Consider the following 15796-nt stretch of genomic DNA (forward strand, 5'->3'; position numbering starts at 1 on the left):
CTCTGAGTTCCATTCTATAATCCTATGATCCTAAGAACATTATGCAGTAAGATTAAAATCTATTTGGAAAGGGTAAGGATTATAAAACCCTTTCTACTTTAAGATAGTCAAAAAGAACGAATTTATATATTGGCCATGTCCAAAAATTTGTCTTATTCTGCATATTTAGTCCATCAACTGTGATGAAATGGGTAGCACTCTTCTCCATCATTAGATCTTTATGATCATGGTTGATCAGAACTGTTCAGTGTTTCACACTAGTTCATTTTTATTATGATGTTGTTTTGGTATGAATTGTTCTGGCTCTGTTCAATTCACCCTGCTTATGCAAGTTGTCCCAGGTTTCTATGAAACATCACCATTATCATTTCTTATGACACTATAGTATTCCATTATGTTCATGTATAATAATGTGTTTACCCACTCTCCAATTGATGGGCACTCCTTTAGTTTCCAGGTTTTTATGACCATAGAAGAGCTGTGATGAATATTTTTACACATATTGGACCATCCTTTCTGTTTTGATCTCAGTGGGGTATGGACCAACAGTGATAGCACTGGGTCAAAGGGTATGTTCAGCTTAATAACTTTTGAAGTATAAGTCCGAATTGCTTTCTATCTACCAACAGTGCATCGGTATGCCCTTTTTTCATAACTTCCTCAAACATTTCTAATTTTTCTTTTCTAGTCAACTTTATCAATCCAGTGGGTGAAAAGTAGTACCTCAGAATTGCTTTAATTTCCATTTCTCTTATCATTGTGGTTTAGTCATGTCCCACTCTTCATGACCCCATTTGGGGTTTTCTTGGCGGAGATACCGCTTATCTTGGTATATAATGTGAGGTATTGATCTCAGCATTAATTTCTTCCTGACTGTGTTCCAGTCTTCCCATCACTTTTTTCTTTTTTTTTATTGGGTAGTTTTCAACATTCATTTTCATAAGATTTAGAGTTCCAAATTTTCTCCCTCCCTCCCTCCTTCCCTTTCCCCCCCCTCCACAAGATCGCAATCAGGTTATATATGTACAATCCACAAGTGTTCTTTTTATCAGTTCTTTCTATAGCAGTGCATTTCCCATCACTTTTTGTCAAATACTGAGGCTTTCTTCCAGTCAATAACTGGGGTCTTTGGGTTTATTGAAAACTAGGTTACTAGGTTCATTTTCATCTGTATATTGTATACCTACTCTGTCCAGAGAGTGCCTTTTAAAATTTTTTAACTAGCATCAAATTGTTTTGATGATTTCTGCTTTGTAATGTAGTTTGATTCTGGTAGTGGTAGGCTGCCTTATTTTTTTAAATTACTTTGTAATTTATGGAATAAAACAAGTTATTTCTTTCTAATATATAACACAATTATCATGTAAATTTATTTTTTTTCTTCCTTCCCCCTCCCCTCCCCTAGAGATGGCAACTATTAGACAAAAATAGGCATATATATGTGTGTCTATTAAAATTATTCTATACATACTTATGCTTATCAGTTCTTTCTCTGGATGAAGACAGTGACTTTCTTCATATGTCCTTTATAGTTAATGTAGGTATTCATTAGTCAAAATACTTTATTCACTCAAAGTTGTTCTTAAACCAATATTGCTGTTATTCTATACAGTCTTCTTTTAGTTCTGCTCATTTTGTGTTTCATTATTTTGTGGGAGTCTATGTTTTTCTAAAATAATTAAACTCATCATTTCTTATGGTACAGTGGTATTCCATCACAATTATTTACCACAACTTGTTTATCTTTTTCCAATTTATGAGCTTCCCTGCAATTTCCAGTTTGTTGCCACCACAAGAGAGCTGCTATAAACATTTTAGAACATATAGGTTCTTTTCCGTTTTCCCAAATTATCATTGGAAATAGACCAAGGACATAATATTTGGAACATATATCAGACTTATGGATAGGTGAACAATTTATGTATATAAAAAAAGATAGAGAACAAAGGTAGGTGTAAAATGGATAGTTTCAGTTATATTATATATGTTTGTACAAATGTAGCTAAAATCAGAAGGAAAGCAGAAAACTGGGAAAATTTTATAGACAGTTTATCAGATAAAGATCTTATATCTAAAATATATAAAGAACTTGGTCAAATCTATAAGAATAGAAGTCATCCCACAATTGATAAATGGGAAAAGTATATGAATAGGCAGTTTTTTTGATGAAATCAAAACAATTTATAACCATGTGAAAAAATGCTCTAAATCTTTATTGATTAAGAGAAGTGCAAATTGGGGCAGCAAGGTGGCGCAGTGGATAGAGCACTGGCCCTAGAGTCAGGAGTACCTGAGTTCAAATCCGGCCTCAGACACTTAACACTTACTAGCTGTGTGACCCTGGGCAAGTCACTTAACCCCAATTGCCTCACTAAAAAAAAAAAAAAAGAAAAAAAAGAGAAGTGCAAATTAAAACAACCTTGAAATATCATTTTACACCTACCAGATTAGCTAAAATGTTAGAAGGGGAGGCTAAGAAATGTCAGAGGGCTTGTGAAAAAATTGGGACACTCATTCATTGTTGGTAGAATTGTGAAACAATCCAACCATTTTGGAGAGCATCTGGAATTTTGCCCAAAGAGTTATTAATCTGCCTTACTTTTCATAGTTTTTCATTATTTCCTTTGAGATTCTTAACCTTTGGTTCATGAAGAATTTCATTATTATTTTTTCTAGTTTTCTATAGTTTTCTAGTTTGAATAAGTAGATTAGCTCTACTGAATAAGTAGATTAGTATTTTGGTAGTAGTTATTTTTTATTATATTATAACCTAGCCTACCCATGAGTAGTGAGCATTTCTCTAATTACTTATGTCTGTCATTACCATCAAGATAGCTTTGTAGTTTTTTTGTATATCTTGGTAAGTTGACTCCTAAGTATTTGGTACAGTCTATAGTTATTTTAAATGTTATTTCTATTTTACTTCCTGATGAGTTTTTTTGGGGGGATGGTAATATACAGAAATGCATATAATTTGTGTACATTTGCCTTTGCTGCAGTTAATGTTTTAGTTAATTTTAGTTGGCTTTCCAGAGTTCTCTAAGTATAACTTCATATCATTTTGTTTGTTTGTTTTCTTATTTAAAATGTTATTTTTCCCCAAATTACATGTAAAAACAAATTTTAACATCGATTTTTAAAATTTTGTGTTCCAAATTCTTTTCTCCCTCCCCACCCCCCTTAAGAACTTAAGCAGTTCAATATAAGTTATATGTGTGTAGTCATGCAAAACATTTCCACATTAGTCAGCTTGTGAAAGAAAACAGACAAAAAACTTTAGAAAAAGGGACTAACAAAAAATATTTTTCAGTCTGTATTCAGACACCATCAGTTCTTTCTCTGTAGATGGATTGCATTTTTCATAAGTCCTTCAGAGTTTTCTTGGATCATTGTATTGCTGAAAATAACCAAGTCATTCACAGCAGATCATTGCACAATATTGCTGTTTTTTTGTATACAGTACATTTCACTTTGCATCAGCTGATACAAGTCCTTCTAGGTTTTTCTGATAGCATCCTGTTCAGCATTTCTTATAGCACAATAGTGTTCCATCATAATCTCATCCTACAATTTGTTCAGTCATTCTCCAATTGATGGGCATCTTCCCAATTTTGAATTCAACTTTTTAAAAATCTTTTTTTTGGATACCAACCTAGTAGTGGTATTACTAGGTCAAAGAGTATGCATGGTTTTATGGCCCTTTGGCCATAGTTCCAAATTGCTCTGCAGAATGAATCAGTTTACAACTTTACCAAGAATGTATTAATGCTTCATTTTCCCCATATCCCCTACAAATATTCTTGTACATATAGGTCCTTTTCCTTTGGTCGTTTTAGGACTCAGACCTTGTAGTGGTGTTGCTAGGTCAAAGGATATCCACAGTTTTATAGTACTTTGTGCATAGTTCCAAATCACTCTCCAGAATGGTTGGCTCACTTCACAGCTCCAACAAAAGTGCATTAATGTTTCGATTTTTCCACATCTCCAACATTTCTCATTTTCCTTTTCTGTCATATTTTATTTTTCTTGTTCAGTCATTTTCGGTCATGTCCAACTCTTTATGATCCTATTTAGGATTTTCTTGGCAAAGATACTGGAATAGTTTGCCCTTCTCTAGCTCATTTTATAGATGAGGAAACTGAAGAAGAGTTAAGTGTCTTGTCCAGGGTAACATAGCTAGTGAGTGTTTGAGCCCAGATTTGAATTCAGGAACATGAATCTTCCTAACTCCAAACCTGGTGCTCACTCCACTGTGCCACCTAGCTACCCTCTTAGCCAGTATCAGATTGTTTTGATGATTACTGCTTTGTGATACAATTTGAAATTTGGTACTACTCGACCACTTTCCTTCACATTTTTTTCATTGATTCTCTTTATATTCTTGACCTTTTGAGCTTCCAGATGAAATTTATTATTTTTTCCTATGTAGTAAAATTCTTTTTTTGTAGACTTGTCATTTTTTAACATATTGGTTTGAGCAATTAACATATTTCAAATTATTTAGATCTTACTTTATTTGTGTAAGATATGTTTTGTAATTTTATTCATGTAGTTTCTTGGTCTATCTTGGCAGGTAGACTCCCATGTATTTTATATCATCTGAAGTTATTTTAAGTGGAATTTTTCTTTCTATCGCTTCCTGCTGGACTTTGTTGGCAATATACTATATAGAAATGCTAATGACTTAAGTGAGTTTATTTTATACCTTGCAACTTTGTTGAAGTTGTTAATTATTTTAGCTAGTTTTTTATTTGGTTGTCTAAGTATATCATCATATTTTCTGAAAATAATGATAATTTTGTTTCCTAATTGCCTGTTCAAATTCTTTCGATTTCTTTTTCTTCTCTTAATTGCCATAGCTAGCATTTCTAGTACACTATTGAATAATAGTGTTGATAATGGGCATTGTTCCTTCGCCCCGATCTTATGGGGAAGGCTCCTACCTTATCTCCATTACAGATAATGCTTGCTGATGGTTTTAGATAGATACTACTTATAATTTTAAGGAAAGTTCCATTCCTATGCTTTCTAGTGTTTTTAATAGGAATGAGAATTATTGTTGTATTTGTTTAGAGCCTTTTCTGCATCTCTTGAGATGATCGTATGATTTTTGTTGGTTTTGTTATTGCCATATCAACATATAACATATCAGTTATGCTGATAGTTTTCCTAATATTGTACCAGCCCTGCATTTCTGGTATAAATCCCACCTGGTCATAGTATATTATCTTTGTGATATAGTGCTGTAATTTCTTTGCTAGTGTTTTATTAGAAATTTTTGCATCAATATTCATTAGGGAAATTGGTCTGTCTTCCTCTGCTTTTGCTCTTCCTAGTTTAGGTATGTCTCATATTTGTATCATAAAAGTGATTTAGTCAGGTTCCTTCTTTGCCTTTTTTTCCAAATAGTTTGTTTTATTGTAATTAATTGTACTTAAGATGTTTGGTAGAATTCCCTGTGAATCCAACTGGTCCTGAGGAATTTTTAGTGGGGGAAGATCATTTATGGCTTATTCAATTTCTTCTTCTAAGATAAGGTTATTTAAGCATTCTATTTCCTTTTCTGTTAATCTGGGCAATTTACATTTTTGAAAATCTTCATCCATTTAACTTAGATTTTCAGATTTATTGGCAATTAATTGGGCAAAATAGCTCCTAATGTTTGCTTTAATTTGCTCTTTGTTGGTGAGTTCCTTTTTTTCATTTTTGATGCTGTTAATTTGGTTTTCTTACTTTAAAAAACAACAACAAATTAACCAATAGTTTATCCATTTTATTGATTTTTCATAAAGTCAGGCCCTAGTTTTATTTATTAGCTCAATGGCTTTCTTATTTTGAATTTCATTTGTTCCAGTCCCTTACCTTATACTGTGTGTGTGTATGTGTGTGTGCGCGCGCACACGCGCGCGCATTCATATTTTAAGTATGTTTCTTGTTAGCAACATATTGTTGGATTCTGGTTTTTAATCCGCTCTGCTATCCACTTTCATTTTATGGCAGAGCTTGTCCTATTCACATTCACAATTACGATTTGTAAGTATGTATTTCCCTCCATCCTTCTCCCCGCTTCCACTGTTTATTCTTCTCTCTCTCTCCTTTAATCCTGTCCCTCCTCAAAAGTTGGTTTTGTTTCTGATCACCACCTCCCCAATCTGCCCTCTTTTCCATTAAAACCTTTCCCCTCTTCTGTGATTTCCCTTCCCCCTACTTCCTGTAGGGGAAGCTAGATTTCTATACCCAACTGAGTGTATGTTATTATTATCTTTGAGCCAATTTCAATTAGAGTAAGGTTCAAATATTACCTCCCCAAATTCCCTTGTACTGGAAAAGCTATTCCTTTCATGTCTCTTTTTTGTTTTGGGGTTTTTTTGCAGGGCAATGAGGGTTAAGTGACTTGCCCAGGGTCACACAGCTAGTTAGTGTCAAGTGTCTAAGGCCAGATTTGAACGCAGATCCTCCTGAATCCAAGGCTGGTGCTTTATCCACTGCGCCACCTAGGTGCTCCATGTCTCTTTTATATGAGATAATTTACCCCATTCTATATCGCTCTTTCCCCTTTTCCCCATGTATTGCTCCTCACCCCTCAATTTTATTTTTTTAAAAATTATCCCATTATAGTAAATTCACACCTGTGCCCTCTATGTACACTCTAACTGCCTTCCTCACACTCAGACTAGAACCTGGAACCGAATATGGGCAGTGTAACAGAGCCCTGCCCCCAGGGGCCACAAAAGATTCCCTGTATGTGGGTTGAGAGTCTAGAGCTTCTATCATAATCTGCTGCACTGTCCTGAGGCTTGCTGCTGGCTTGTCAGGATGTGGCCTGCACTGCACTGTACTCCAAACCTGACCACCACTCTGGTGACAGAGACTTTTTGTTGGGGCCAGATTTGATATAGGGAGAGCTAATTGAGTGGCTTGCCGTAATATTGGGGTCCTGGAAATAATGAGGGACCTCTAGGCCCAAAGCTCCCTCCCCTCCAAACTGCCTTTTTAGATATTTCTCCCAGGCCAATAAGAAAGGAGCCTAAGAGCCTCTTTTCCACAAACGAATCAGGTTTTATTAATGGGAATAAAATAAACAGCAAAAGTGAAATTAATAAAATCAAAGACAAGTGAATAGGGAAAAAGAAAAATGGATAATCCCCCTAACTCTAAACTAAGTCTATACAATCCCCAAACTCGCTTCCAGTTCAGCTAATTCAAAAGAGCAGGGTTCGTGTGTTAACTCACCACCTGGGGTCCGTAGCTTCAATGGGAAACAGCTTTGTAGTCAGGGCCCACAGGACAAACTGCCAGGAAAAAAACCTCTTTCTGCCCGCTCCTGCAGCTCTCACCACCAGAAGGAAAGTGACTCCGGAAAGAGCGTGAGCTCCCCTCAGTGAGCGTTTACTCTCCCTCCCCCAAAAGGGGAGGTCCTTCAAATTGCCTGTGGAGAGTGATTTCTCCTGCTGACATCAGCAGCATATGTCACTCAGGATAGGTGTGGCCCATCCCAATCAGTCTGCTAAATTCCATTATTTACCACACTTTCCTGCCACATCTCCTAACTTGTCTTGGGCAAGAAAATTGTTCTACCCCTTCCTTTTGTTGGTTCTACCTCTCTAGAATTTGGTTTGAGGCATTACTTTAAAGTTGTTTGGAGAGGAATTTGGGAGAGCTCAGGCTCAGTCAGTTCCCTCTCTTTACTATGCCATTTTGTTCCCTCTTCTCCATCCCCACATTTATTTAGTACTTTCTATTTTTGAAAAAATTGCTTTCATGTTCAATATTTTATTCCATCCTCTATACAACACTGTGCGTGAATGAATGAAAGAAAGAAAAAGAATTTAATATGTATTTGCTATGTGCTGGCACTGTACTAAGCACTAGGAATACAAATACAAGGAAGGAAACAAGATAGTAGCTGCACTCAAGTTACATTATTGCACAGACAGAAGAGCCAGAAAAGGCACGGGCTGAAGACATAAAACATTAGCCTAGTTTGGAAGTGACTGGGAAGTGATGTAGAGGCCTGGTTCTAGACAAAATATAGTCAAAGGGAGGGGCTGGTGTTTTTAGTCAGTTCCATTTTATGAATGAGGAAGTTTTGGATCAGAGAGGGTTCAGAGTAACATCCAATGTCACTGTGTTAGACAGTGGCAGAGATGAATTTAGGACCTGTGCCCTGCTTCTCCCAGTCCAGTGCTCTTTTCATTTAGTGTTGCTGCTGACCTATAGCAAAGTGCATTGAGTTTTTAACTAAGTTATTTACTTGTGTTTATGTGGCAATTGGTCTTCAGTATACTATTAAATTGCAATGTAAATACCTGCAGCATATTAAATATAATAAAATCATATCCCTCAAATACCTACAGTTTGGGATTTTTTTTTAATGGTGGGAATACAAGGAGATTTTCCCTCTCTTATGTTGCATAGACATATTTACTAGTATTGTTAGAATTTACATACTTTTATTCATAAAGGTTTTTTCCCCTGTTTTAATGAAAAACACTTGGTTGATTCAAGATTAATTCCGATTAGGGCCTCTGCTGGATATTTGTGAGCAGTAGCTTTTAGTCACTTAATTTATACCATTTATTATATAAGGCTGCTCCTAATTGTTAATAAGCAAGTATTTAAATGCCTACTGTGTGCCAATTCCTGTTTTAGACCCCTGGCACAAATACACATGTTAAATAGTTCCTACCGTCTAGATTACTTTCTACAAAGGGACCTCATGGCCACTTGAATCAAAAGTTAGGCATGCTATATGGGAATAATCAATAAGCATTCATTAATTTTTATTGTGTTTCATGAAGTATAGGGTTGTAGATATAAAAGCAAGGGAGAAATTTTTACCCTCAAAGAGTTTACACTTTGTTAGGGGACAAAATAACAAAGATAAAAACCTGTGTATGTATAAGCATGTATATGTCTGTGTGTGTGTGTGTGCTTGTCCACATATGTATATGTATACACATACTAGAATATAAACAATTTTAGCTTTTGTGTTAAGAGAACAAGCAGTTGGAAGTCAGGAAAAGCTTTGAATTAGAAGTAGCATTTGAGTTGAGTATTGAAGGGAGCTAGAGATATTATAAAAGGTAGTGGTGAGAAGGAAGAGCATTTCAAGTTGGGGACATGGATTGTACAAAAGCTCAGAAAAAGGAGATTTTAGGAATTGTTATTTATGAGATAGAGCAACAGAGTTAGTTTGAACCGCACAGCTTGTAATGTGTAACATTAACAGCATGTGTGTGTGTGTTTTAAATTTAGATCAATAGGAGATAATTAGAGCTTTTAGAAGAAGGGAGTGACATGGTCAGACCTGTGCTTTAGAAATACTGTTTTGGGGGCAGCTAGGTGGCACAGTGGATAGAGCATTGGCCCTGCAGTCAGGAGGACCTGAGTTCAAATCTGGCCTCAGACACTTAACACTTATTAGCTGTGTGACCCTGGGCAAGTCACTTAACCCCAATTGTTTCACCAAAAAAATTCAAAAAGAAAAGAAATATTGTTTTGGAGGATGGATTAGAGAACAGAGAGAGATATGAGGCAGAAGAACTTGAGTTTTAAACTACCTCCATTTATTAGATTTATATATACAATAGAAAATACCTTGTTTACACCTCAGCACTACTCAGGTAGTAAGGTGAGAGGTTATGAAATGCACACTCAGTAATGCCAGCACTAAAGAAAGATTAGAACTTTCACTTTGTAATGTGTGCCCTTTGAGAGTAGTTTTCTGGCCTCAGCATAAATTAACTCAGTTCTTATTACTACTCTATCCTAAATAATGAAATATGGTTCTCCCATCATGTGGGTTATTATAAATACCATCTGATAGGATTGGAGGCCCAAGTTCAACTAGCAAGTGAATGGTAGCAGTGTTTTGTTTTTTGTTCTTGCCTTTGTAATCCTGTCCCCTAGCATAGTGCCATATTCATAGTGAGCTTTTGAATTGATGGTTGAATGATTGATGAATGAAAGTGGAATGAGAACTCCAGTCCCTAAAATTTGCTGAGCTATACTATACTGCCGCTTGGGAATCATGGAAGGTTAGGCCCACAGCTCTCAGACTTGGTTTTAAAATAGGGACCTAGGTTTCTGAGAAGCAAGAACTTCGTTCTGCAAAGATTCTAAAAATAAAGTCAATTCATGTTAGTTTTAATTTAAAACATATCCAGAAGCCTTGAGATACTGGAAAACTGTGAATGATAAGACATTGGCACTTCCCAATCACAGGAAGAATCTTTGTTTAAATTAAAGCATCATGCTGCTTCTACTAACATTTCATTATTGAACATTGCTTCTAAAATTTAATATTATATGGATGTTTTTGATTTTGTGATATTTTTACATCTTGTAAAATTTCTCTTTCAGAAAATAGATGTAACCAGTAAAGCAATTGTAGATCTTCTTGCAAAATGCACCGAGTATCTTCAGCCAAATCCAGGTAAAGTTAGGAAATGTCTTGACATCTTCTAACATTTCATCTACCATCAAAGAATGTTACTGGCTATTTTTTAAAAATAAGAACATCATGAATACATTGTAGATTGAGAGTTGGAAGGAACTTTAGAGGTCACCCAGTTCACATCTGTCATTTTGTGGATTAGGAGACTGAAGTCTTGCCCAAGGTCACACAGGTATCACGAGAGGCTTGGGTTTGAACCCAGATCTTTGGACTCCAAATTCAGTACTCTTTTTTCTTTCTTTCTTTCTTTCTTTCTTTCTTTCTTTCTTTCTTTCTTTCTTTCTTTCTTTCTTTCTTTCTTTCTTTCTTTCTTTCTTTCTTTCTTTCTTTCTTCCTTCCTTCCTTCCTTCCTTCCTTCCTTCCTTCCTTCCTTCCTTCCTTCCTTCCTTCCTTCCTTCCTTCCTTCCTTCCTTCCTTCCTTCCTTCCTTCCTTCCTTCCTTCCTTCCTTCCTTCCTTCCTTGGGCAATGAGGGTTAAGTGACTTGCCCAGGGTCACACAGCTAGTTAAGTGTCAAGTGTCTGAGGCTGGATTTGAACGCAGGTCCTCCTGAATCCAAGACCAGTGCTTTATCCACTGCGCCACCTAGCTGCCCCAGTACTCTTTCTGATATAGATGTTGTACTGCCTTTTTTTGCTGATGTTTCCTAAGCAGGGCATTTTTTGTTCCAATTATTTGATAAGAGATAAGAAGTTTAGAAAATGAAGCCTTTTTTCATGCAGAGTAATTTTAGAGAATGTGCTAGTCAGATGAGAAATTGACAAATACCAAGTTAAATATTGCGTCCTCATTTAGATAAGGTTTCTTTGGCTTCTCTGCCAGGTAGAGTGTTATAGCACAATGAAGCTCAGGTGTTTTTATTGAAAGACATTTTTTTTTTAAAGAGAGGATAAACAGCTCTTTATTCGTTTTTGTTTCCTGCTGATGAGCTGCATTTGCTGAAATCCTGTGTCAAGTGTGGGAGTCTGAAGTAATAAAGGCTCACATGCCATGAGATTTATACCTATGATCGAGGCTTCAAGGAATTGCTGCTTAGCAAGATATATAATTGATCTTATTTAGAATATGGTCTAAAATAAGAGTAAACCAATTGAGTAAAGGCCTAAGGAGATTTCTTTCCTTAAGTGAACTTCTTTACTCTTAAGTTTATGACTTCAGCATATATAATTTAGGGATATGATCTTTTTTTGTTTGGAAAGTTTATTTCCTCTTTACTTCTTGGCTTTCACCTGTGTTCTGAGTAGGTGAGATTATATATATATATATATATATATAACTTTTCATTAAGTGAGATGGCAGTAAATAACATCACCTGCAAAAAGTTTCTTCCACCAGTAATTTTTGTCTCAAGGTTGCTGCTTGGCAGGTTAATATCCATGACTTTATCATGTCTCACCTGGACATCTGCAATAGCCTCTTAGGTGGTTTTTCTATCTACAATTCATCTCCTTTACTAGGCCTGGAATAATCTTCTGAAAACATTCTTTTGCTCAAAAACTTCAATCAGGCCTCTGACAGGACAAAATACAAACTGGAATCCAAAGACTTTCAGTCTAGATTTCCAGATTTATCTCCTACCACTCTCATATGTTAATCCTTTGTTCTAATCATACTAATCAACCCTAACTTTGCCCCCCACCCCAATATTCTGTGCATTCCATTCTCCATACTCATGCTGTTCTCCATGTCTGCAATGCTCTTCTACATCCTTCCTCTTCATGTTTTTAAGCTCCATTCTTCTTTTGTGACTCATATTCCAACTTACTCCATTGAAGCCTCTCTCACCATTACAACCCACAATGACTTCTACTTCTGATTTCCCAATTTTAATGTTTTATTCTTATTGTATTCTTAATTGTGTAGTATATGGGGAAGGAGAGAGACACTCAAAGTAACAAGACTGGTTTCTATTACACATACACACACAAAATTTCTTTATGTTATAAGCATGCTACCTTTGCAATCTCCAACTTTTTGTTTTCATGATAATGATGAATCAGACTGGGACTTGTTCAGGGTCTTCATTCAGTTCCAGTATCTTGCCTCTGACACCTGAAAAAAGGCCAGAAGCACAGTGTTTTGATATCAACCAGCTAAATGGTTACAGGAAGTTGCAGAGCTTACCCAAGTCTTAAAAATCTAAGACCAGGACACACTGTTCTACAGAGCCACTTCTTATTCTGGTTTTATCTCTAAATTTAATATGGTTCACTTTCTTTTCTTTTTTAAAATATATATTTTTCTCAATTACATGTAAGGACAATTTTTAACATTAGTTTTTTAAAAATTTTGATTTCCAAATTCTTTACCTGTCTTTCTTCCCTCCCCAATCCTGGAAAGGCAAGCAATTTGATATGTAGACTGTACATGGGAAGTTAGGCAAAGTATATTTTAGTATGGTTCACTTTCCCTTTTTTTCATTAAAACATTTTCTCAATGTTTTTTGCGCAGGGACAAAAGAACATTGCTTTATTTTTCATTTACAAAAGGTTTATCTAAATTAGTGTTCAGGTTAATGGAGGTGTAGAAATAAAGCAAGAGAAGGAAGAAAGAATGACTGCTGCTTGCATGTGGTATTTAATGCAACATGTTTCACTTTCTTTTTTTTTAATTAATAAAGTATTTTTTCCCATTACATGTAAAGATAGTTCTATGGTTCACTTTCAAGTGATTTTGCAATTTTAGTTTAAATTTTTTCTTTAAAAGGAAATTATACACTGATGGGTACTTAATGAAATCAGGCAGTATTGCTGAGTTAAATTCATCTCATTTTAATATGTCAACAGGAAAACCCCTTTCTGTCCATGGCTCTTAGTTTCAAGCTTTGATTGATGCATAGCACTAGCACTATATTTTTGAGATTTTTTTGTTTTGTTTTTTTGAAATATGGGAGTTAGGAGGGGAACATATATTGAAGTTTACAACTTGTTACTTGTTTGGATTTTGAATGTTTGGTGTACTTTATAAGGCTATTTTCTGCCCTTGTGTAAACATACTTGCTTAGCCCTTAGCTTAGTCAAGAATCCAAACTTTTAAAACTTGAATTGAAAAAGGTTAAACAGAAAGACCTTCATTTACATAGGTGAACTTTTGCCCATCTTTTCATCTATTGATGTATCCAAGTCATAAAGTTTGTGACACTGTAACTGTATTTGCTTTATGTCATGCCTTTGTAAGTTTAAAGAATTACAAATGACTCTATTTTTAAGCATGCAGAATGAAGCTAGGAATGCAGAATACTATGTCCAGGATCACGGGGCAGGTGATAACTGCAGGATACCCACAACCTGAAGGATTACTAGGAGATTCTATGCTACGATATGGGAATGAGCTTGGAGAAGACTCTATGTTTGGTAAGTGTATGCCAGGTACCTTTGAATATTTAAGTTTATGTTATTCCTGGAAAAGATAGTAATATATTGCTCTTAAGTTAATGCACACAAATTTGAAAGACCAAAGAGGAACAAAATAGATTTTGAAAGCACATCATTATAGTGTATTATCTTTAGAGTTTATGAGGGGATACAGGTAAGGAATGCAGGGTGTAACATATTTTGTGGTTAACAACTTATATTTGTTGATTTTTAATGATGTTTACATATTTTTTTTAACTTGCTAGCACAATTTATGTCACAAAACTTAATGGTGGCAAAATTTCCCAACATGGACTGGAATAATATGGTTCATACAGATTGCTTAGCCAGTGGTATCCCAAGAAGGGTGCACAAACTCCGAAGTCTATGCAGAAAGATGTGCTAGATGAGCCATGGGAATGTGGGAAGTCAACATTAGAAAATTGTTTTTTAATCTTGGAAAAGAAATTAAGTTTTATTAATACTGAATATATGGATTGGCATTGGTGCCCTCAATCTCCTTATGTCTGATGGTCATGTGGCTTATTAACTTTCCTTTCCCTGTCAATGGTTTTGAAAACTGGGAGGAGGAACAGGAATGCATGGGAAATCCTTGGTAACTCACAGATGCTGAGCATGCTTAAAAGGTGGGGCTGGTTTGGGCTCTAAGTAACAAGCTTTTTATACTAGCTGGAAGCTTGAAGCTAAGTGCCGTGGAAAGAAAGGGGTTTTCCTGTTGACATATTAAAATGAGATGAATTTAACTCTCAGCAATGCTGCAGGATTAGATTAATTACCCATCTCTGTGTGAATACATTCTGTATTCACTGTTCAAATGGTTCAGGTAATTTAATAAACCTGGCCCCTTATTAAGGAAGATTGTTTCTATCGACTCTGCCTGCCTCAGTGCTTGAGGGAAGAGATCTGCATCTACAGAGGTTTCCTGGTCAGACCTAGATGTGGCTGGCTCCATATATAGCTCAAGGTGGCTTCAGGTCATTTGGCCCACACAGCCCCTGAGGGAGGTATGGTCAGTCCTTTGGTTAGAAAGTATACGCACAAAGTTGATTTGTAGCAGCAAGGTTCTATGGAGTTGTGTCTTATTTGAGTGGAACTTCTGGATATGAACTAAAGTATGAAAACCACGACCTCTTTGTTACTTCCTCTCTTGAACATTCAGCATTCCCCTTCTCCCTTCTCTACTCTGCTCAGGCTTCAATTCGACGAACTTTTATTCAGCACCTACTATATGGTGTCTGTTACCTTGGCTCCAAAGACAAAAGCAAAATATTCCCTGAAGTTTACTTGGATGGGGTGGGGGTAGAGGATAAAGATTCATTTTCTCTCCATTTTCTCTCTTTCTTCCTTCTTTCCTTCCTTTTTTTTTGGGGGGGGGGCGGCAATGAGGATTAAGTGACTTGCCCAGGGTTACACAGCTAGTGTCAAGTGTCTGAGGCCGGATTTGAACTCAGGTCCTCCTGAATCCAGGGCCGGTGCTTTATCCCAAAGATCCCTTTTAGCTAAAAATGACTGTAAAAGACTAAAGGATTGAAGAGCTTCTCATCATGATAGGGCAGTGTGGTTTGTACTAAATGATAAACTGGTAGTCTCCAATAAAGTGTGTGAGATATGATCCATGTAGGTGTTGGAAGGAAATGGGAGAATTTCTATTTTGGATTAGGTTTTTTTTGGTGAGGCAATTGGGGTTAAGTGACTTGCCCAGGGTCACACAGCTAGTAAGTGTTAAGTGTATGAGGCTGGATTTGAACTCAGGTCCTCTTGTATCCAGGGACGGTGCTCTATCCACTGTGCCACCTAGCTGCCCCTAGTTTTTAATTTTAAAGAAGAAATTAAGGTTTGCTAACATTACCTTTAAAAATAGTCTTTTGTAGGGAACTGTAAATCCTTCCCATTTCAGCTGTGACAACCATTAAAACTAAGTGTTGAAATAAACTGAACTTTGAACCAGAACTTGTAATTGCTATA

At 36.0% G+C, this 15796-nt stretch overlaps 1 protein-coding gene across 4 annotated transcripts in view; it reads left to right on the forward strand.

The window, feature by feature from the left end:
* Nucleotides 1-15796, forward strand: part of SH3GL3 (SH3 domain containing GRB2 like 3, endophilin A3) — a 132643-nt gene that overhangs the window by 81127 nt on the left and 35720 nt on the right. For 2 of the 4 annotated variants that reach the window (XM_043986446.1, XM_043986447.1), the window contains 2 exons: nt 10366-10438; nt 13667-13810. In XM_043986446.1, coding sequence (XP_043842381.1) covers nt 10366-10438; nt 13667-13810 — 217 coding nt within the window. The remainder of the gene's footprint in view (nt 1-10365; nt 10439-13666; nt 13811-15796) is intronic. The other 2 variants (XM_043986449.1, XM_043986448.1) reach the window with 1 other exon arrangement.

The sequence above is a fragment of the Dromiciops gliroides genome, chromosome 2 (genome assembly GCF_019393635.1).
Source record: "Dromiciops gliroides isolate mDroGli1 chromosome 2, mDroGli1.pri, whole genome shotgun sequence".
Taxonomy (NCBI): Eukaryota; Metazoa; Chordata; class Mammalia; order Microbiotheria; family Microbiotheriidae; genus Dromiciops; species Dromiciops gliroides.